Source organism: Micromys minutus (assembly GCF_963924665.1).
Source record: "Micromys minutus genome assembly, chromosome: X".
NCBI classification, from domain to species: domain Eukaryota; kingdom Metazoa; phylum Chordata; class Mammalia; order Rodentia; family Muridae; genus Micromys; species Micromys minutus.
In genome coordinates, this window is record NC_137970.1 from 23,380,897 (window position 1) to 23,402,811 (window position 21,915).

The 21,915-nt window shown below is 40.6% G+C and overlaps 2 protein-coding genes across 4 annotated transcripts in view; one reads left to right on the forward strand and one right to left on the reverse strand.

The window, feature by feature from the left end:
- Positions 1 to 11,660, forward strand: part of FRMPD4 (FERM and PDZ domain containing 4) — a gene marked incomplete at both ends in the record, with an annotated part of 949,207 nt that extends 937,547 nt beyond the window's left edge. For all 3 annotated transcript variants that reach the window (XM_080909714.1, XM_080909715.1, XM_080909716.1), the window contains 3 exons: positions 6,109 to 7,167; positions 7,555 to 8,844; positions 10,336 to 11,660. In XM_080909714.1, coding sequence (XP_080765840.1) covers positions 6,109 to 7,167; positions 7,555 to 8,844; positions 10,336 to 11,660 — 3,674 coding nt within the window. The remainder of the gene's footprint in view (positions 1 to 6,108; positions 7,168 to 7,554; positions 8,845 to 10,335) is intronic.
- A 4,352-nt stretch (positions 11,661 to 16,012) lies between these two features.
- LOC308414483 (N-alpha-acetyltransferase 10-like) lies at positions 16,013 to 16,713 on the reverse strand (the record flags this gene model as incomplete). The annotated part of the gene is made up of 2 exons (XM_080909717.1): positions 16,013 to 16,168; positions 16,249 to 16,713. 2 exons carry the CDS (start codon positions 16,711 to 16,713, stop codon positions 16,013 to 16,015), a joined length of 621 nt encoding a protein of 206 aa, XP_080765843.1.
- Between the last annotated feature and the right edge of the window lie 5,202 nt (positions 16,714 to 21,915).

Consider the following 21,915-nt stretch of genomic DNA (forward strand, 5'->3'; position numbering starts at 1 on the left):
GAAAGTCACTTGGAAATGACCAGAGCTCATTTCAAAAACAGTGGTTTTATTGCTGTGAAACTTTGACCATCTTTTCTTTTTTTTTTTTAATTGTTTTTTTTCTTGGTGTTTGGCCCTCATCTAGTCATATACACTAAACAGAAACTCAGTAAGCTGCTGTCATGATCCTGTGCCTACATTTTCACTGCCTCGCTCTTACAATGGCTGGGACCCTGAGAATTAAGCCCCCTGATGTAGATTTTTTCTTTCTTTAAAATCCTAGGCTAGAGTTTTGACATCTTATAAACTCACTAAATTATACAAATTTACTTATGTATATGTATATATACTCATACACACACACATACACACACACACACACACACACACACACTTAAGTATATATGCATGCATGTATTTGGTGAAACAGAGTGTGTATCCCAAGTTAGCCTAGAACTCATAATGTAGCCCAGGCTGATCTCAAGTTATGGCAATCCTGACTCTCCAAAGTGTTAGGATTCTCAGTTTATCCACCACACCTACTCTAGACTTGGAAGTTCTAGAAAGAACTTTTTCCATCCAGGTGTAATCTAGGATCCATGCTATGCCACTGAGATGACAAAGCTATCAGAGGTCACTCCAGCCACTTACTTAATAGGAGAAAATACTCCCAGAGTTGGGGCAAGGAGGATGATATGTGTTGAGTTGGTTGAGTCTATTCCAGGGCTTGTGAGATAGCTCAGTGGGTAAAGGCACTTACTGCTAAGACTGAGGTTGATCTCTACAATCCAGGTGGTAGAGGGAAAGAACCAACTTTTGAAAGTTATTCTCTGACCTTCAAATGCTTTCCATGGCATATGTACACACACACACACACACACACACACACATGCATGCACATGTGCACACACATACATGAAAATTCTTTATCACTATCTCTAAGGCAGACAAATGAAACATTGTTTTATTTTCAAACTGAGCCCCAAACAATAAGCCTTCACTGTAGTATGTAGATATATAGCTGTACATATAGATTCATGTGATGTTTATTATCATAGGCAGGCTGAATAAAAGCAGTCTTAAGTGTGGATAAGGGACAGCTATACAAAAGAAGGAGAAGGAAAGATAGACAAAACATGCTTACAAGGTAGCGTTAATGTACCAGACCACTTTAAGTTGTATGGCTTTTCAAATTTCTCAAAGTTTGAGTTTTCTCATTCATATAATTCAGCTAAACTTTTATCTTGAGAAGTAAGCTTTAGGATAAAAGTCTATGTACAATGTCCAAAATGATGTTCAGTGATTCTAATAAGAGTCAGTGGGGATGGGATAATACAAAAAATAACAATGAAATTCAAAGAAATGCAGAGGGGAAAGGAATATACAAAGAGGCAATGGGAGGCCTACCAGATAAAAATGACTAAAACTGATGGGAAAGGGCCCAGGATACTCAGTAGTAAAGCACTTACCTGTCATGCACAAGACTCTGAGTTCCATCTACAGGACCACATAACAACAACAAAAAAAAATTAAAAAGGAACAGAATGAAAAGGAAGTGGTAAGTACATACAGAGAGTCTTGAAGTGAACAGTTTTACAACCATGTTTTCATTGAGAGAGATTTACAACCATTCAATGATGACCTTTGAGATTCCAAAGAGCTGTTGGGCAATTTAACGCAGTCTTTTCACATTGGAAAACCAGTGTCTGGCCTTTTATTTTCAAATCATAAAGTTTACCCAGAAAAGAAAACCTTTTGTCCCCTGTGAGCTATTCAAATTGTACAGGTGCAAGGACAAAAGGACGCCTACCACTCTAAAAAAATGGGTATAGTAGCAGTAGTGTGGTTCCAATGTTAGTAGCACATACTATGATGTTCAGTTACAAGTGGGAGGCAAAATGACTTTGTTATTAAAGGCATTATCATTGGGAGAAAGACTAGAACGTTAGCTTCTCAGTGTTTTTGCTAAACTCTACAGCAAGTGTGAAAATACAAACATGTGCTCCATACACATTCTTCACTCTAACGGAAGAGTTGCATGGACAGGCCACCCAAAGAGCACCCAGGTGGAACTTTAGGCCTAAGCTGACTAATAGTGTGGGACCTAGACTGATAGTCAGTTTCAGCTGAGCTTGTGTCTGTACCAAGATATCCCAGTGGTTAAGGCCTTGGATACAAAATAAGTTGTCAAGTTGACACAGTCTAGAATCACCTGTTGGGGGAATGTCTTAGTCAGTGTTCTGTTTCTGTAAAAAGACACAATGGTTATGACTATGCTTATAAAATAAGGGATTTAATTTGGGCTTCCTTGCAGTTCTTAAGGTTAGTCCATTCTCATCATGGTAGGAACCATGACAGCAAATAGACAAACATGGTGTTGGAGAAGTAGTTCTACAACTGAATCCACAGTCAGTGAAAGAGAGACATTGAGCCTGGGTCGGTCTTTGAAACCTCAAAGCCTACCTCCAGTACCATACTTCCTCCAAAAAGACCATTTCTACTCTGAGAAGGCAATAGCTCCTCCTCCTTTAAGCCTTCTAAGTGCTATCACTCTGTGAGGGCTAGGCACACAAATATATAAACCTATAAGAGGTATAGCTAGTTAAACTACCACAAAGGATTTTGATAAGGAACTCTCTAGATCAAGCTGACTTGTTGGCATGTATGAGCAAGATTTTCTTGATCATGTTAATTGACATGGGAAGACCCAGTCCACTGTGGGTGGCACCATTCCCTAGATTTATGTAATGTACTATATAAGAGTATAATAATATGCTGAGAATATTCAGTAGAATATGCTGAGTACCAGTAATGCATTCATTGTCCTCTTAACAGTGAATATGATGTAACTAGATGCTTCATGTTCCTGTCATCTTGATTTCCCCGTCTGTTTTGCACTGTAATCTAGAACCGTGAGCTAAAAATCAACCTTTTCTCCATGAATTTAGTTCTTGTCAGGGTGAACTAGGACCATTAGCATCATATTGTGCCTAGTACCATCTTTCACCCCCTTTGGAAACTCTCAGATCTCCTGAGATATAAGAAAGTAAACAGTACATTTCTGAGATCAGTTATTTTGCACATTACTGTGAGAAAATATCTGGCAACAATCAACTTAAGGAAGGGCTTACATTGGCTATCAGTTTGAGAATACTGTCCTTAAATATGGCAGGTGAGGCATAATGTCAGGCACATAAGGCAGCTGAGAACATTGGAGCTGCAGTCAGGAGGTAGAAGACTGATGAATGCTAGGCTAGTGTTCATCACTTTCTCTTTTATTTTAGCTTGGGACCAATTCCATGGGATAGTGTCATTCACATTCAGGTTTTGTCTTCCCTTCTATGTTAAATCTTTCTGAAAACACCCACAAAAACACCTGAAGGTGTGCTTCCGAGTGGCTGTAAATTCAGTAAAGTTGTTGATGAAGATTAATCATATTTTTATGTTCAGTCCAGTGAAGATTAAGCCCCAATTCCCACCCCAAAGTGTTCTATGACTCTTGAGTCACTCGAAGAAGGTAAACAGTATATACTTTAGGAAGGAAGCCCAGACTGAGCACAATTACAAATTGAGGTGGACTTTAGTCAAGACCTAATAAGAACTTAATAAGCTAACATTTTTCATTCTATATTAAAATTTTACCTTTAAGTATTTTCAAAACCCCTGATCCCACATATCTACATATTTATAAGGTTTTATGAGACACTGAATAAGTATAATTTTCTCTCAGTTTCTCAGACCTATTTAGTTTTGTTGTTCCAACCCACAAGTTAGAAAACTATGATTAATGAACTGACTCTTATTCTTATGAATAATGTTTTATTGAAATTCACCCATACACATTATATCCCTTTTCTGAAACTATGGCAACAAATATTTGCAAATATGGTGGCTTGGAGAATAAAACAGAAACTGACTTTCTGTTTGAAGGTCTGAAGTCTAAAATCAAGGTATAGACATATCTTGGCTTCCTCCAGCAAATCTAAAAGAGGATGTATCCTACATCTTCCTGCCACTGATGCTTGTCAGCATTCTTTGTAGCTGTACCAAGTTAGATTCTTTTTTTTTTCTCTCTCTCCTGCCTTACACCTACTTGCCACTGGATTGAGGAACTGCACAGATAAATCAGTATGATCTCATATCAAGATCCTTAATTAAATATGCATGATGATATTCCAAATATGGTCACATATTCAATAAATAAACCTTCTCAAAATGCACGTGCCATTTGTGGACCAGAATTCCACCCATACTCCCATGTGTTTATGTAGCTATGATCTATGGCTGCATTTGTATTAAAAAAATGGTCTAAAAAACATCAAATATTTACTATTTGCTCTTCTTTCTAGAAAGTCATTGCCAAATTTTAGTATAAATCTGGGGCCCTGTTACAATAAATCTCTTCTAACTATAGTCTGTTTCCTAACAGTCTGTCCTGCACACACACACACACACACACACACACACACACACACACACACACATGCCCCCACATGCATATACACATAAGAGAGAAAGAAGTGAGAGGCAGAGAGAGAGTCTATTTTTGTTGTTGATATTAAAGTCATGAAAGGTATACTGCCTGTAAAGTAAGATGCCAACATGGCCAATGTCTAACTTGGTGTTCATAAAAGTATATACTTACTATTGCTTATAAAAATGTAGCAAAATACAGCTGAATACTGTTCAGAATTATATAATTTGGGGAGAAAACACTACTACAGTAAATGATTTTCTTTTCCAAACACCATGCGTGTCAGTATGCCCCAAATATGGGACAGGGGTGGTCTGAAAGAACAGATAGAAAACTAGTAGGGCCCTACTTTTCCTTAGAAAATTGCTTTTGTAATCAACAAAACAATAGCCAGAGAATGACCTACTTCTCACTCTTGTTAAATATCAGAGCAAATCTCCACATGTAAATTACTCTTAAAAGATCCTCGAAGAGCAAATGAAACAATCATATTTAAATTCGTGTTTTGCAATTTTAATTGGTGTAAAACATCAAACAAATCTTCCCACACCCCTGTGATGCCAATGAATGTTGTAATAAGCCTAAATATTAACTGTGACTAAAAATAGCTGAAAATAAGTCCTGTGATGGATACAGCTTGTATACTATATACACATATACATATTCATATAGATATGAACAGTAACATTTAAACATGAATATATTATTACCACTAAGGTACAAGGATGCTGAAAGTGAAGTACCACTTTTAGTCTCCCAATAAATGTAGAAGTATGAAGATCCTTGACTATCTCATAACTCAGGAAAGATGAAGACATTATCATATCTTACCAACTAGGGAATGTTAGATCACACTTCACAAAGTGAATGGAGTATTTTCTGGGAAAACCATGCATTATAATATCACCTGTAAGGGTAATAAAAGTTATTATATATTTCTGTTCATAGATACCTTTGAGACTCAATAATAAAAGCAGGGGCTGGAAGAAATTAAGATATCACTCTCTCCTCCCAGATGCTGGTACACATTATCAAACTGCAACTCGATTTTGTGCAGTATCTTGCAGTGTCAATTTGGTTAAGTCTCCTAACCAAGTAATCTCTCTCCTGGGGCCTACATAAACTTCATTTGGAATGCTGAATAACCATGCTCACAGAGTGATTAACGTACAAAACAGGCAGGGCTGAGAAGACGATTTCCTAGAAGAAATGCTTGTCGTACAAACATGAAGTCTTGAGTTTTGGATCCTTAATACCCACATGAAAATCCATGTCTGCTGCTGTGCATCTATAACCACAACACTGAGAAGGCAGAGACAATTGGATCCCAGCAGCTCACCGGTCAGCCAGCTCCAGGTTCCATGATAGAACCTGACTCAAAACTAGATGATGAAAAACGATAGAGATAGATACCAGGCATTGCTGTCTGGCTTCTGTGTACATGCTAATTGTTGAGCATAACTACATAAGAACATATGTATGTAGTGTATGCAATACACACACACACATACACACACACACACACACAGAGAGAGAGAGAGAGAGAGAGAGAGAGAGAGAGAGAGAGAGAGAGAGACAGAGAGAGAGAGAGAAACCTCTAGCATTTCTGAGAAAAGACAGCATAATAACCTACCTATTTGATTCTTTCTCTTTAGGAACAGAAAATAAAGGCAAGAATAATCTCCTTGGTCCTGATTGGAACTGCATGCCCCAGATGACCACCTTCATTGGTGAAGGGGAACAAGAAGCCCAGATCACATATATAGATTCTAAGCAGAAGACAGTTGAGATGACAGACAGCACCTTGTGTCCCAAAGAGCACCGGCACTTATATATTGACAACACATACAGTTCAGATGAACTTAGCCAGCCGCTGACTCAGCCAGGTGATGCCCCCTGTGAGGCCGACTATAGAAGCCTAGCTCAGCGGTCCCTTTTGACCCTCTCAGGACCAGATACTCTAAAGAAAGCACAGGAATCTCCGCGAGGAGCTAAAGTGTCCTTTATTTTTGGAGATCTTGCCTTAGATGATGGCATGAGTCCCCCAACTCTAGGCTATGAAAGAATGTTAGATGAGAATCCGGAAATGCTGGAGAAGCAGAGGAATCTCTACATCAGCAGTGCCAATGACATGAAAACCCTGGACCTCACTCCAGACACAGACAGCATCCAATTTGTGGCAAATTCTGTATATGCAAACATAGGTGATGTGAAGAACTTTGAGGCCCCTGAGGGGATAGAGGAGCCCCTCTTACATGATATCTGTTATGCTGAAAACACAGACGATGCAGAAGATGAAGATGAGGTAAGCTGCGAGGAGGACCTCGTGGTGAGTGAGATGAATCAACCAACCATCCTTGACCTGTCCGGGTCAAGTGATGACATTATTGACCTCACAACCCTGCCTCCTCCAGAAGGAGATGACAATGAGGATGACTTCCTCCTGCGTTCTCTGAACATGGCCATTGCTGCTCCACCACCTGGCTTTAGAGACAGTTCTGATGAAGAGGACACTCAGAGCCAGGCAACATCCTTCCATGAGAACAAAGAACAGAGCAGCAGCCTGCAGAATGAGGAGATCCCTGTGTCCCTCATTGATGCTGTGCCCACCAGTGTAGAGGGCAAGTGTGAGAAGGGACTGGACCCTGCCGTCGTTTCCACACTGGATGCCCTAGATGCTCTTTCGGAAGAACAGCAGAAGAGTGAAAATTCAGGTTCTTTCACCATTGTTACATTTATTCACTGATAACCATTGTCATCTCATCCTTTTGAGTCATTTGTCTTTGGAGTCCTATTATGTGCTGTTTCCATTTCATACATGTCCCATTACATAAATATGCTGAACTACCATCATGGGGGGTTTTGTTAGATGGTTTCCTTTGTTGCTAGGTTAAAAAAATATATATTCCCCCCTTCTGGAACAACTATGCAATAAAATCATAGTCCTTACTGAAAAGGGAAAATGCTTGTTTTTTTTTTTTAATTTTCTTTTTGTCATTTTTTTTTTCATTTTTGTAATAATAACAAGTCACATTTTCTTGCATGTCTCTAAGTGCCTCTGCTCTGGCCATTAACTGCTTCTTGTTTTTTATGGCATACAGGTGTAGCCATCTTGCGGGCATATAGCCCCGAGTCTTCATCAGACTCGGGAAATGAGACTAACTCTTCTGAAATGACAGAGGGTTCTGAGCTAGCTGCAGCACAGAAGCAGTCGGAAAGCCTCTCCCGCATGTTCTTGGCCACTCATGAAGGCTATCATCCTCTGGCAGAAGAGCAGACAGAGTTCCCCACCTCCAAAGCCCCCTCTGTGGGCTTGCCTCCAAAGTCCTCCCATGGCCTGGCTGCTCACTCAGCAACCGACCTCCCACCCAAAGTTGTGCCTTCCAAGCAGATCCTTCACTCAGACCACATGGAAATGGAGCCAGAAACCATGGAGACCAAGTCGGTCACTGACTATTTTAGCAAACTGCACATGGGGTCAGTGGCATATTCCTGTACCAGCAAAAGGAAAAGCAAGCTTGCTGAGGGAGAGGGAAAATGCCCCCTGAGTGGGAATGTACCAGGGAAAAAACAGCAAGGAACCAAAATAGCAGAGATGGAGGAGGACACCAAAGGCAAAGTTGGCACTGTGTCTTCAAGAGACAATCCACACCTCAGCACTTTTAACCTGGAGAGAACTGCCTTTCGCAAGGACAGCCAAAGATGGTATGTGGCCTCTGATGGTGGGGTGGTAGAGAAAAGTGGAGTGGGAGCACCAGCCATGAAAGCCTTTTCCAGAGGTCCAGGTCTGGGGAACAGAGAGGGTGAAGGAAAAGAGGATGGCACGGTGGAAGGAGAGGCTGATGATGCTTCAGGACTTGGCCAAGGGGAACGCTTCCTAACAGACATGCCCTGTGTAGCCTCAGCCAAAGACTTAGACAACCCTGAAGAGACTGACTCTCCCACTTGTGACCATGCCACTAAGCTTCCCGAGCCTGAAGACAATGTGGCCCGCCTTTGTGACTACCATTTGGCCAAGCGAATGTCATCCCTGCAGAGTGAGGGCCATTTTTCTCTACAGAGCTCTCAAGGCTCTTCAGTGGACACAGGCTGTGGCCCGGGCAGCAGTAGCAGTACCTGCGCCACTCCTGTGGAATCACCCCTCTGCCCATCCATGGGAAAGCACCTGATTCCAGATGCTTCTGGGAAAGGTGGGAGTTATATTTCACCAGAGGAGAGAGCCCCTGGCCATCCCAACCATGGAACCACCTTCAAGGAACTGCACCCACAGACAGAAGGGATGTGTCCACGCATGACAGTGCCTGCTCTGCACACAGCCATTAATGCCGACCCCCTGTTTGGCACTTTGAGAGATGGATGCCATCGACTGCCCAAGATTAAGGAAACCACAGGTACAGCAATGATGGATTTAGTGTTTTATTTTATATGCCAGGAGCATGGGGACCTTATTTACAACAAACATAAAAATACAGAGTAAAAGGTAGAAAGGAGGGGAAGATCATGGAGCTGTTTAGTAGCAGTTATTGACCCATTGACAATAAATAGTGGGCTTTGAGACTGGGGCAATGTGGGAAATAGACTTTTCCCATTATAATCTCCCTTTGCTCTTATGTTAGAATTTGGTGGAGTCATAAATTTTGTTCTAAATTCTGAGTGCAGAGGGCCCCATATGACTCACAGCTACACGAGAGCATTGCTTAAGATCACGTAGCACTTTGCTTTCCTTCCTGCTGAGATCACCCCTTTCTAGTTTTGATGTCATGTTTACAGAAGGATATAGAGCAGGCAGTGAGGGAGACTGGAGGGTTTCGCCAAGAGTCTATGTATCTCAGCAAAGTCATGCATTCCTCCCTTACCTTTGAGAGACACCTTTCCTAAAGTCATAGTCTCATGTCTCCAATAGACATGTGTTGAAAAAAGTTGGAAGAGTTATGATCCCCTCAAATAAAATCTGTACCAAGAGATAACCCAGTCACCTTTTGTGCACACTATACTCCACTCCCCAGCAGACTCACCCTCATCTGACCTATTTAGCTGATTGATCATCATATGACCCAAGCAGATGCTCTTAATCCTTCATGTTATGACAATAGACTTTTTCTCATAGTGTGGCCTTTAAAGGTTACTGAGATCTCATATAGCTTAATTTCTAGTCCTACCTTTTACAAATGCCTTGAAGAGTCTTCAAAATATCATGGCATTGCCTCCAAACTCACGATTAGCTTTGATTGCCTACTCTGGACAAATCATCTGTGAGTGTTACCCAGCTCATTTGGCTTGCAAAGAGTTTTTTACTCCATTAACTCTTATTCTTCTACATATAGCATGTTATTTTCCTTAAAAAGTTGAGCAACTTGTCTAGTGTCCTGACCTCAAGCCCTATACCAAACAAACTTTACAACGCATGCTGTCCTCTTAAAACTGGTGGCTGAGTTAATTATCAAGAATTTAATTAGGACACTTAAAGATTATAACCCATGCCCGTATCAACACAATTCCTTTAAAATGAAACTTAAATATCTCAAACCTGCTGGGATAATGTATGCAATGGGATGCTTATTTTCTAACTATATATCTAACCTTTAATACATTTGTACCAAAGAAATTCATGAACTACAATTGTCTCCATACAAATGCTTCAGATTTCTAGACAAATTCAACTGTACCAGTAGTTACAGATGTAATAGACCCTGGGTATTCTTGCCATCCATTGACATGGATGAGTTATTAGGAAGTAATCTTTGGAAAGCAGGGTAGCCCTGACATGTAGCACCTCTTATAAAATGGACTCCTGGGAAATGAGAGATATCACATAGATGAAAGTGAAAATGTCCACCCAAGGGATGCTTAACGACTCTGTTTTTCTACTACCCCTAGTGTAGCTTTGACAGAGCCTGGGAAGGAGAGACAAGGAGGCATGCCTTCAGCTTGGTCTCCACATCCTGAAGCTGATCCCATCCTGCTACCATCAAATATTCACTTGGAATCAAAGGTGCCAAGCCCAAATCAAGACCCTAATGATTTCTCCCAAGGAAACCAGGCATTCGGAGAGGCTGTGAGCTGGCGGCCAGCAGATCTGAGAGGGGGGAGCCTCAGGACACCCCCCAGCCAGAGGGCTCTCAGACATAGCAGCAGTATCCTCTCAGGACCCATAGGTTTGGAGACCTTCCAAGAGAGAACCAAGGGTGTAGTCAGCATGAAGTATCCAGGTATCACAGAAGCACAGGAGGCCAGTTCAGAAAGAAGAGCAGAACTCCCTCTGGGGAAGAAGCTCACCAAAAGTTTTTCCCAAAGCTCAATGCACTTTATTTCTGAGGGAAAGTTTCACAAAAGGTCCCCCACGTCTCATAAAGACTCAAAGGTGTATAGGACCCTACCCTTACGGAAGCTGGAAAGCAGCAACTGGAGATGCCGAGGACCCTTCAGCTACTGTTTTCTAAACCAAGGGCAGGATGAAGATGGGGATGAGGATGAAGAGGAAGGAGAGGCCACCCTTCGGGTCTCTTGTCTCTATCGACCACAGATAACCCAAGCCATGCCAGAACCAAGTAACTCATCCCTGGTTGTCGGATTGCAGAAGCGAGGGGAAGAACTATCCAGAGGGACAGTGCTGAAGGTCTGGACAGAAGACCCAGATGGCCCAGATGACTTGGACTTCAGCAGTCTGGCTTTTGATGCCAGGATTGCAAGAATAAATGCCCTAAAAGCAAACACATATGGAATGCCCGATGGGTTTCTCGAAGCCCAGAATGATGCCAATGAGCTGCTCTGCCTTGTGAGGGCAACCAAGGCAAAGAGGGAAGAGTCATGCCCTGAAGCATATGACCTTACACTTTCTCAGTACAAGCAACTGTTATCCATTGAGTCCAGACAGTTGGGAAGTGCCTGTAGGAAAATGGCAATGGCTGAGAAAAGCCCAGAAGAGATGCTCCTAGCTATGAGTTCCAGTTTCCAAGTGCTCTGTTGCCTAACAGAAGCTTGCATGCGGTTAGTGAAAGTCGTGAACTCTGAAACACAGCGGCAAGAAATTGTAGAGAAGATTGATGAAGTGGTCATAAACTATATTTGTCTCCTGAAAGCTGCTGAAGCAGCCACTGGCAAGACCACTGGTGATCCTAGTATTGGACTATCGATGCGACATTCAACCACCATGGCCGCTCTTGTAAGCACACTAACACGTTCTCTCAAGATGCTTTTAAATAAATAAATATGAAAGTCACATCATAATCTATCTTTGCAAAGCCATACATGAACTTTTCTTTACTTTCTGTGCACAATGAACAGATGTCTCCTTTCTTCTCTCTGTATATTTTGTTCTTTTATATAAAATAGGAGATAGAAGTAACATTGATTAAATGTTGAAAAGTCTTAATCAGATGTATTCTGTTTATATTATACATATATACATGTAGAAGGAATATATGAGAAAATGATGGCTTTTGGCTATTTTTCATATAGTCAAAATTCCAAGCATATATGAAATTTTAAATTCTACATTGTTAGAGGAAAACAATGAATCCTATCCCTTTCTCCTAACAAATGGATACATGGAGACCCTGTCATTCACAGTTAGAAGAAAAGCCAAAAGAAAAATAGAAAAGAAATCAAAATGTATATAAAACAGTACCTGTGTTTTAAAAATATAATTTTTAAACATTGGAAGTAGCAAAAATATATTTAAAATTCAAGACGCTATTATGAATTATTAGAACATATATGTAATAAATTAACTTTTTTGCTCATAGTGTTTTGTTATTGGACGCTTTCTTCCAAGAATCCCCATATATTCAATTTTGATTTATGCTATTTGGGCTACAGATTAGCGGGGATGGGCAGATTCCATTGTGTCAGCATAAATGCTCCTTATAGTATTTCTAGACTTAAAATGTTTCCCCCAATAAAAGAACAGGGGAAACGATAGGCAGGATCCTAGGCAAGAGCTAAAGGTATGGGTTGTCTAATTACATAAAATAAATGGAATTAGTAATGCCGAAATTAAATTGTTTGATGAAAAAAAGAGGTCTGCTTTGACTCAATGTCAAAATATGTACACCAAAGGCATTATTTCCTTCCAACTCAACCATAAAGCTTACAATTTCCTTTAGGCAACACCTAGTAAAGTGTCTGTAGAACTACACAAAATCAGAAGATTTAATGAGCTCAAAAAGTGCAGACCCAGTAATGTAAACCAGAGTGCACCCCAGCAACTGGGAATCACTTCTCAGCCTTCAGCTCCTAGCCCTCAGCTCTTTGAAGGGCTTCATGTGGCTCCTCTACTACAGGAGCATGGCTAGCAACAAAATGTGGAAGGACAGCCTACTACTGGGACAAAATTTCAAATCTAGAATGCTCCAGAAAATCAAGGTGAGATGACTACTCTCATAATTGAAACCATGATTCAAAAGGTAGTATTTCCTAATGAGTATTTTATTTGGCTGTTAGAAATACAAAATCTGAAGAAACGTGGCAAATCAAATTTGACTATTTCAATTGAAACTTGGGGAATACAAAGGGTGTGTTCTGAACTGACATCACTCAAATTATATCTTTGGGTCAAAACAAAAGAAGGCAAACTCTTCAGTCATAAGTTCAATTGATATGTACATATGTAGTTTCTGGATCACTCTGTAGTCAAGCTCCCCACATACCTATTTCTGTAAATGGCTTAGAATAAGAGTAGTATAGCAAGAACCAATATTTCCCATTGTGTAGCCTGCCATGCAGGAGACCTAGCAAGGTCTACAGTTGCTATTTCTCTTTGGTCAGCCATTCTTTCCACAGAGACTCAGCAAACGCAACACCACAGATTTATAGTTTGTAACCAACGAAAGGAGTTCAGACATGTGTTATTATAAATAATGTTTGATTAAAAAAGAAAACATTATTTCATTACAATTCTATATATTTGGTGTTTTGCTGTTGAAAGACATTAGTGGTGTTTACTGTGGAAAATCTTAGCAAATATTCTGTGTACTATAATACAAACAATAATAGGATGTGTGCTCTGTGTCAGACAATGTGCTAAACATTATTATCACATGTATTATCTCATTTAATCATCTGTATGATCTCTTGGTTTGGACACTATCATTAGTTCCTTCTGAAGGCATTATGGTTTACTAGTGATAAAATGTGGGGCTTGGGGTCAGAAACATCTAGATTTAAGTTTTGGTCCTGCCATTCCCTAGCCCTTTCATCTTGGGAAAGCTGTCTTTTGCTTAGTCTTGATTTCCTTAATGTGAAATGGACTTCAGTCATGAGATCTATTTCCACAGGGTTTTCATAAGTTTTCAGTAAAAGTGTGTACTGTAAAGTTCTTACTGTAATATCTGATGGAGAATAAGTATTCAATGTTAGATATTATAATTATCATAACTGTTGTGTTAAAAATATTGCCCAAGATACTGTGTGGAGGATGTTTGTTTTCGATGCATATTGTATCCTGACTGTGTGCAGAACACATTATGTGTAGTGCATAGTCTGAAAAGAAGCAGACATGGAAATGAGGGTCCTTTTTCAAATTGCAAATCTAGCTAGAACAACTTCCTATTCCATTGTGATTCTTTGAGAAGCCTCAGAGAAATAGCTCTGGGTCTTTCGAGCCAATCTCCCATTTCCTGTGGCTACTCTCTCGTAAATTTCTGTTTTCCTAAACAAAGTCTTTACTATTCAAAAATCTCAAAAGGCCCCCTCACCTTCATTAAGCATGAGGCTCCTAACTGAAATTTGTGTCCATTAGAGTATAGGAAGAACATTCTAGAATGATACTTGTGTTTATTTTTATCTAGTTTTTTTATGTTTGTGTATGTTTTATAATGGCATACTAGTACAGTGGTACATGTACATAATTTTAAATAAATAAATAAACATAAATAAACGAGCATAAGCCTGGTGCATGTATGCAAAATACCGCCACAGGTAGAGTTACATTCACTAAAGTGTGAAGAACATGGAACAGGCACTAAAGTGTGTTTACATTCAGAGTCCAGCCTGTTTTCCCGAGTATCTCACTTCCCACTTTTATTTACCTGTCATTGAAAACGGTACAAATGTGTGCAGAAAGGCAACACAATGATCAAAGGTGCCACCGGTGAATCCTTGGACATCAACTCCTGATCAGTATTACTTGCTTCATTTCTGCACACCACCTCTCAGCCTGTATGGGAAAGGGAAGGTGGGGGAAGAGGAAACACATGGGGAAATAAAAGGAGGAGAGATAGACACAGAGAGGGAAGATTTGTAGGGAATCAAAGTACATGAATATTACATTGTCTCTAATCTGATTTTGTTTGCTTTTAATGTGGTCACTTTGTGTGTGGGGTCGCCTGCCTGCCTGCCTGTGTATGAGACTAGCTTTCCATCTGGCTTTATAGATTTTAATACTTGTTTTCTCTCTGATGGTACATAAAATATGAAAAAGAAGTTTAGATATAATGTAACCGATTCTCATTTAAAGCTAGGTTACAGTAATAGCTACTCAGCTTTACAATATGCAGAAGCAAGAAATCTGCCATTTGAACTGTTTATATTCATAACAACTTGACTAGCATCACTAAACCTGATATTCTTAGTTATTCCAGTTCTTTCTTGGCTACAAATCTCACTTAAGACACTTTAAAACTTACCTTTGAGAATTTTGTTATATATACATTTTGAGTATGTATGTTATATATACATACACATAGAATATATATTAAAATCTCTATCCAAACTTCTTTTCAGATTGCTCCAACGCATCCACCTCCTACCTTCATAATAACTCCTCAGTTAGAGGTAGGACCTAATGAGCTCCTCCTTCACCCATGCTGGAAAAGAAATTTTATTTGGCCTGATCTTGTGAAGTTGACCACAAATAAAGTGAGTTCATGAATGAATTTCCCATATCATGACCACAGGACAGCATTTCATAATACTCCTCCCCGTTCTCAGGTTCTTACATTCTCCCCACTTGGAAGGAGGGTTGATAAATTTCAAGTACCCTACATAAGAGATCCATGAAAAAATGTTCTGTCTACTAAATGTTGTTGCTGCAAAAGATAATGGAATAAAATAAGTTTCTACTCTGCTGGAAATTTCTACTCAGCTGGAAAAAAATAGGTAATTATACTAGGTAGCTTATAAAATTAACCCAGTGCCTTCAGCTGAGATCTTTTGGTCTTCTTCACCATATTTAAAATTACATCTCAATTATCTCGTACATATTCATTTTAGAGCTTTAGACTTGTTTTGTTTCATTCTCTTTGTTCTCCATTTATACTTCCCATCCTGACCTGGAATTCTGTGCCATTTGTGATGGCTTATTCATAATACATAGTTAAAATTCACTATATATGTGTGTGTGTGTGTGTGTGTGTGTGTGTGTGTGTGTTATTGTACTTTTATATTTTCTTATTGTCTGAGAACTTTATTTTTTCACGTTCACAAATTTCCCAAGGCCACTAGGTGACATTTATTGTAAAAGCACATAGGGTAAGTTTGGGTCCAGGTGGGGCAGGTTCTAGGAGGCAGAGTGAGAGGCCTCTGAGCTATATTTGACATCTGTAGCTTCTGTGGTCTCACTTACCTCACTGAGGTATTTGCTGTCCCCACCACTATCCTCAGCAGACAGGCCTCTCCTGAGCTCAGAAGCACGTTGCCTTTGTTCTCTGCCTTGTTCTCCATGGCCGCCAGCACCATGTGCCTGCCCTTTTCCTTCAGCTCCACGTGCCGCCTCAGCTGCCTCCGGGAGCCCAGAGGGAAGCGGGTGGAAAGAGACAGGGCCTAAGTCTCCAAACAGGAGAAAGGAGGAGCCAGACCTGGGGCTGCATGAGGTCCCGCTTCATTGCATATGCGTCTTCCCCATTTGCACAGTATTGGGGCTCCACTTTGCTGATCTGAAAGGTGAGGGTGCTGCAATAGAGATGCGGGGTGGCCCGGTTACTCTTCCTGACATGTAGGGAGAAATATTTGGCATTGAAGTTCTCTATCATGGCTCGAGAGGCCGGTTCCATCAGCTTCTGATCCAGGCCGAGGCACCGGTGGGAACGCTTCACAGCCAGTGAGGTAATATGGTCGTGGGGCACATCATCTGGACCCTCTTCCGTTTTAGCCAAGGCGTACCCCACCATCTTCCCATCCTCATCCTCAGCAATGTAAGAAAGGTGGGGCCATGACAGGCCATGATAGAAATAGTACTTCATCTGGTAGTTCTCGGGCAGGCAGGGAAGATTGCCGTGCTGCGTGTTCATCAGGTCCTCGGGCCTAGCATTGCGCATGTTCATCACAGCGGCAGTGGAGCTCGCGGGTCCTTGTGGGTCGTGAACACGCGTGCTCAGCGGCCACTCAAGCAGGGTAGGGACAACAGGAGCCAGGGCTGAGAGTAGGGTCAGGATCTTGGGGCGGCAGCCTGAGAATTATATATATATATATATATGCATATGATGTATTTTGATCAATCCCAACCCATTCTTTCCCCTCCAACCCTCCTTAACTCCCCATCATGTTCTTCCCTATGTGCTCTGTTTTTAACCACATGGAGTCTACTTAGTGCTGCCTTTATGTGCATGATTATAGGACTAGCTACTGGTGCATGGTGCCCTTTCATAGAGATGATTCCCCGAAGAAATATGACTCCTCTGCCACCAGTTATCAGCTGCCAATGGCTCCTCAATTAAGGGAAGGAGTCCATGAGCCCTGCCCAAATTCCTGGGGAGATTTTGTCTAAACTGTTCTTGTGTATGCAGTCACAGCCACTGTAAGTTCATCTGTGGAACAGCCTTCTCACATCCAGTAAAACAGTTTCACAGCAAATACCCACTGCTTCCAACTCTTACAGTCTTTCTGATTCCTCTTCCATGATGACCCTTGAGTCTTGGGAGGCAGAGATGTGATACAGGTGTCCCATTTATAACTGAGCACTCCGTGGTAATTTATTTTCTGGATTCTGATCAGTTGCGGATTCCTGTATGTGTAGCTATCAACTACAAAACAAAAACAAACAAAGAAAACAGCTTCTCTGATGTGGGTCAACAGATCTGTCAATATGGATATAAGAAATTAGGGGGCAGTGTCATAATATGTCAATTTAGCAGAATAAAAATCATTAGGTTCTTCCTGTGGTTTATGACTATATCCATTCACGGGCTTTTGGCTCAATTAACCGCACAAGGCATAAGTTCTATAGAGTAGGCCTTCAATCAAATCAGAAAATATTTGGTTATGTCCATAACATTTGTGGAAGTGGGAACACCTTGCCAGTCCAGTAGTTATTAGGTCACAAGAGAATAAGACTTTTGATTACTCCCATGTGATGTGCAGGAGTATAAGGAGAGAAAACTAGCACTTTAGATCGTAGAAAAAGCTAACTGGAAACCTAATACTATAGAAGCTTCATAACAGGATCTTAGCAGGAGGTTTCTTAGACACTCCAACAAAATGCCATTCCTGGTGTTTGCATTTTCATCGGTGCCTGATATCTATCTAGCTTGTTCTTTCATCAGTGATCCATGACTGTTTTCTCCTAGTTAAAAAGCAGAATGATTCTACTCACTCATTCAGCACCTATGAATAACTTCCTAATATGAGCAAATGTTGTGCTGGCACAGTGATTGACATGACCAATCAACCTCCGTCCAAGATGTCAGAGCTACTCTAGAATGGGTAAGCCTTTAAGTTTCTCTGCCAAAAGAGGTATTCTGAAAGAATGTCATCCTAGCAGTCTCCATTTCCATGATACATCTGGATGAGAAGATGACAAGTTGAGACGTGTATAGATCCATCTTTAATGACCAGATTAACCTACAGCTATGGGGGAAAAAAGCTGTCAAAAGCTGAATATTCTCCTGTTAATTGGAAATGGCTGTGGACATTAGAAAATGTAGGGAAACTTGTTTGGGTGTTGCTTGCTTGCTTGTTTTTTAAGAGAGGGTCTCACTAAGTAGTCTAGACTGGCCTGGAACTTGTGACCCTCTTGTCTCAGCCACCTGAGTTCTGAGACTCTAGCTAAGAATCACTATGTCTAGCTTTCCAGGAATTTAAATTACTTGACTGCCAGGTGTGAGCATAATCTGGTCTCTTTAGTGGAACCATTCCTCATAAAATAATCTAGAATAGCAAATATAATCAAAGTAATCAGATATACTTGAGAGAATTAGTTTTGTTTTTTGTTTTTTGTTTTTTTTTTTTTTTTTTTTTTGTCAAGCCTGTTCACTAAGATCAATGATTTATACCAATTAAAAATGCTTTCAGTGAGAAGAGGCTTTTGTTCCAGAGAGGACATGTTTTCCCAGTGTAGGGGAATGCCAAGGCAATGGGGTGGAGAGGGGGAACAGAAGGGAGTGCACCTTTGTGAAGGCAACTGGAGGGAGAGGGGAGTGGGGCAGGGTAAAGGGATAACATCTCAAATGTAAATACAGAGTATCTAACAAAAGAAGAGAAAAAAGTTTTTAAAAATTGAATTGGGTACAAACACTTTTATAAAATGCTTTCAAAGGTGCAGGCAATAAGCACACGCCATCAGAAACCAAAAGAACTGAAGCAAGTCCCTCCAGTAAAATCTTATCAAGAGGAGTTTGAAAAGCTAAGTGATTCAACAAATTGTCAAGCCCTTTTCTAAATTTGATTGTGCTTCCATGAATTCTTGCATTTGTGCTTTGAGTCTTGTGAAATATTTCCAAGAGTTCTTTTCATGTGACTTTTTTAAAATCACTTTCTCTAAGACAGCTTCATTCTTTTCTCTTCAGCACTCCTCTTTGTGTCTCTGACTGCACCTCTCTAACCCCAAATGAAGACACTCTCAGCACAGACATACTTCTGCAACATAGACACTTTCGGTTTCTTCGTGGCAGGCTGACTAATTCTTTCTTCCAGTGTTTCCCCTTTTAAAAATGCCTGAGGCCTCATCACTCAGGGAACCAAAGGAGGCAGCACAACTACAGGCTCTGCTCACTGTGCAGGAACTGACCAACAGGTCCTCAATGAGTTACTACTATCAGCCTTTGAAAGGATATGATTGGCTACTAACCATCACCACACACACACACACACACACACACACACACACACACACACACACATTTTATTTATGTAGTGAATTTGGGGTTTGTGGCAAAATTCGTCCTTTAACCAGTGACAGCTAGCATGGCAGTCTCTCAGTTTGAGTTCCAGTCCAAAAAAAAATTACAGTTACACATATTAATTATTTTGAAGTCTCCCTGAATCAAGAATTTGGACCTAGCTGGTCTCACAAGGTTTCAATCAAGATTATATATCTGGGATGAAATTTCATCTGAAGGCATGGTGGATGATGAGTCAGTTTCTGAGCTCCTGCAAGTTATTGGAAGGTTATATTTCCTTACAACCATTTCCCTACAGCTGTGGTATTTTGCTGGCTGTGAAAACTGGAGTCTGCTTACCATTCTGTAGGATATATATTATAGAGCCCTAAGGAAGAAGTCTTACTTAAAGAGATACTTTAAGTAAGACAGGCTCCTTTTAAGGGTTTTTATCTGATCATGCCAGGCTAATGTTAATTTTCCTTTTGGTTTCTAAAAGCTGGGGCTGGAGAGGTGGCTCAGCATTTAAGAGTATATATTAGTCAGGGTTCTCTAGAGTAAGAAAACTTATGGAATGAATCTACGGATATATAGAAAGGAAATATATTAGAATGACTTACAGACTGCAGTCCAGCTGATCCAACAATGACTTGCTATTGACCAAAATTCCAAGAACCCAGTAGTTGTTCAGCTCAGGAGGCTGAATATCTCATCTGGTCTTCAGTATACACTGGATTCCCAAATAAGTAGGCTATATGCCTATGAAGGAATGGTTGTGCTAGCAAGATGAGGCCAAGCAGGCAAGGAACAAAAGCTTCCTTCTTCCATGTCCTTAAAAAGGCTTTTAGCAGAAGGTGAGGCCCAGATTAAAGGGGTGTGTGTGTGTGTGTGTGTGTGTGTGTGTGTGTGTGTGTGTGTGTGTGTTCCTTCCTTGAAAGTTAAGGTTTAAACATGTGCCTTCTTAACTCAAAGTTAGAGATTATAAGTGGATCTTCCCACATTAAATTAAGCAATAATTCCTGACAGGTGTGCCCTCTATTTGGAGTTTTTGGTTCCCTTTGTAGTCAAGTTGACAACCAAGAGCAGCCATTACAGGGCACTTGTAGCTCTTGCAGAGGGAACAAGTTCAATTCCCAGAACCTATATACCAGACAGCTCAAAATAATTATATCTACAGGCCCAGAGGATCCAATGCTGTTTTCTGTCCTCTTTGAACACCCACACTCACTCAAACATATGAACACACACACACACACACACACACACACACAAATAAATAAGTTAACAAATACCCAGATTATCTTTAAAACTAACAGAGTTGGAACTTTAAGTCCGTCTCTAAACTTTCTTCTCTACTGTATGCTATGCTAAGTTAGTGGCACATGATGCACAGACCCTCTTCATATTGCATGGGAAAAGCTTGGATGGTGCGAGAACACCAGGAACAGGAATCATGGCATACTGTCCAAGGATTTTTGCCTCAATTACAGACTCAACAGACCACATATTCTCCTAGTCAGAAGGAGCAATAGAGACATTTCTTCTAGTGCAGAAATACAGTCCCTGTGTGAGTTATTAAAGGCCACAGGGGACATTTTTGGCCTTCTTTGTCCTGGCTCAGGCCCATTCTCTAGAAATATTTCTGTGTTAACATGCCAAGTTGCCCCGGGGATGGAAAGCCCAATAATTATGATGTACTGACCTGTGTGGATCAGGATTTTATTAGTGCTAAATCCATAGGTAAGCTTCTTGTGGCAATGTGACTTTTCTCACAGCATTCGTTTTAGAGTCAAGTTATAACGTCAAGATCAGCGCACATGAAATAATTCAACCTGACAGGTGAATTATTGAAGATGCTGAACTTTAGTGTAACTATGCTGTTCTCTAGTATTTATAGGGAATGAGGATGAAGTCAGCTCAGGTCACTTGGTCCTACGTTATTCATCTGGCAACAAAGCCAGTGCATTCAGGTTCAGTTCCTCAACAAATTCTTCTTGGAACTCCCAAAGTACCTTGTGAGGATGCTGCTCCCTTCTTTTGCCCTCTAGAAAAGATGAGTATGGAGTAAGTTCTCTATACATCCCAAGCTCTTTTGAAAACTATATCTACCTACACTAGGGAGAATGGGGTAAGACAAAGTCTCATCCTATAGTCTAGGCTGGTCTAAATTCCCTAGGTAGAACTCCTTCCACACAAAATAGATAAATTCTGCCAAAGAACTCACAACCCAAAACATCCATCTTCCATCCCATCGTCAGTCTCTATTTTGAGATAATTCCTGAATTCATCTATTCTCTAGATGGTAGTGTGTTGCAGTAAAAATTAAAAAATAAAAATCAGCTTATCCTTTTACTGGCCCTGAGGTCTCACTCCTCAGGCCCGACTCTGATACAGAGCCACACGCACCTCTGACTCCAGGTCTTAGCCACC